Source organism: Mesitornis unicolor, unplaced genomic scaffold, assembly GCF_000695765.1.
Source record: "Mesitornis unicolor isolate BGI_N332 unplaced genomic scaffold, ASM69576v1 scaffold29069, whole genome shotgun sequence".
Taxonomy (NCBI): Eukaryota; Metazoa; Chordata; class Aves; order Mesitornithiformes; family Mesitornithidae; genus Mesitornis; species Mesitornis unicolor.
The window spans coordinates 5,835-6,334 of record NW_010205663.1 but is presented as its reverse complement, the minus strand read 5'-3'; the positions used below and the strand labels follow the sequence as shown (position 1 = coordinate 6,334).

The following is a 500-nucleotide window of genomic DNA, read 5'->3' as shown; positions in this document are numbered from 1 at the left end:
TGACCTCGATGCTGAAGAGGACGCCTGGGACCAGGGGGAAAGCGCACGAGGGAGGCGGCGAAACCCAGGCAGGCCCCCGGCGCCTGGCATGCTCCCCACCCTGAACCCACGCTCGTGCACGGCCCACAGGGGGTCTGGACAGCCCCACAAATGTGCTATGGGGCAGCTAAAGGACTTTCCTGGCAAAGCGCACGGCCGGTCCCCATCGGGCACGGCAGAGTGGGAGTTGGTGCGAGGAAGAGGGTAGTGCAGGGATGTGAGCAGCGTATGTGGTGGAGGGCGCTGGGATAGGGAGGTGAATGCATGCAGGCGGATGGATAGACAGATGGATGGGATAGATGGATGGGGCAGTGCAGCAGGCAGAAGGCAAGGCAAGAGTTAGACACGTCACCAACCTACGGGCAGGGCTCAGCAGGGCTGGAGCTGGGAGCTCCCTGGAGCACAGGGCAGCAGGGGAGAGGACAGAGCAGATGTTAACACCTCAGGGGGAACGGTGCCCC

The 500-nt window shown here is 63.8% G+C and overlaps 1 protein-coding gene across 1 annotated transcript in view; it reads right to left on the bottom strand.

The window, feature by feature from the left end:
• Nucleotides 1-500, bottom strand: part of LOC104546168 (chloride channel protein 2-like) — a gene marked incomplete at both ends in the record, with an annotated part of 3,694 nt that overhangs the window by 1,916 nt on the left and 1,278 nt on the right. Inside the window, 1 exon segment of the mRNA XM_010191487.1 lies at nt 5-24. Within this exon segment, the coding sequence (XP_010189789.1) occupies nt 5-24 (20 nt within the window).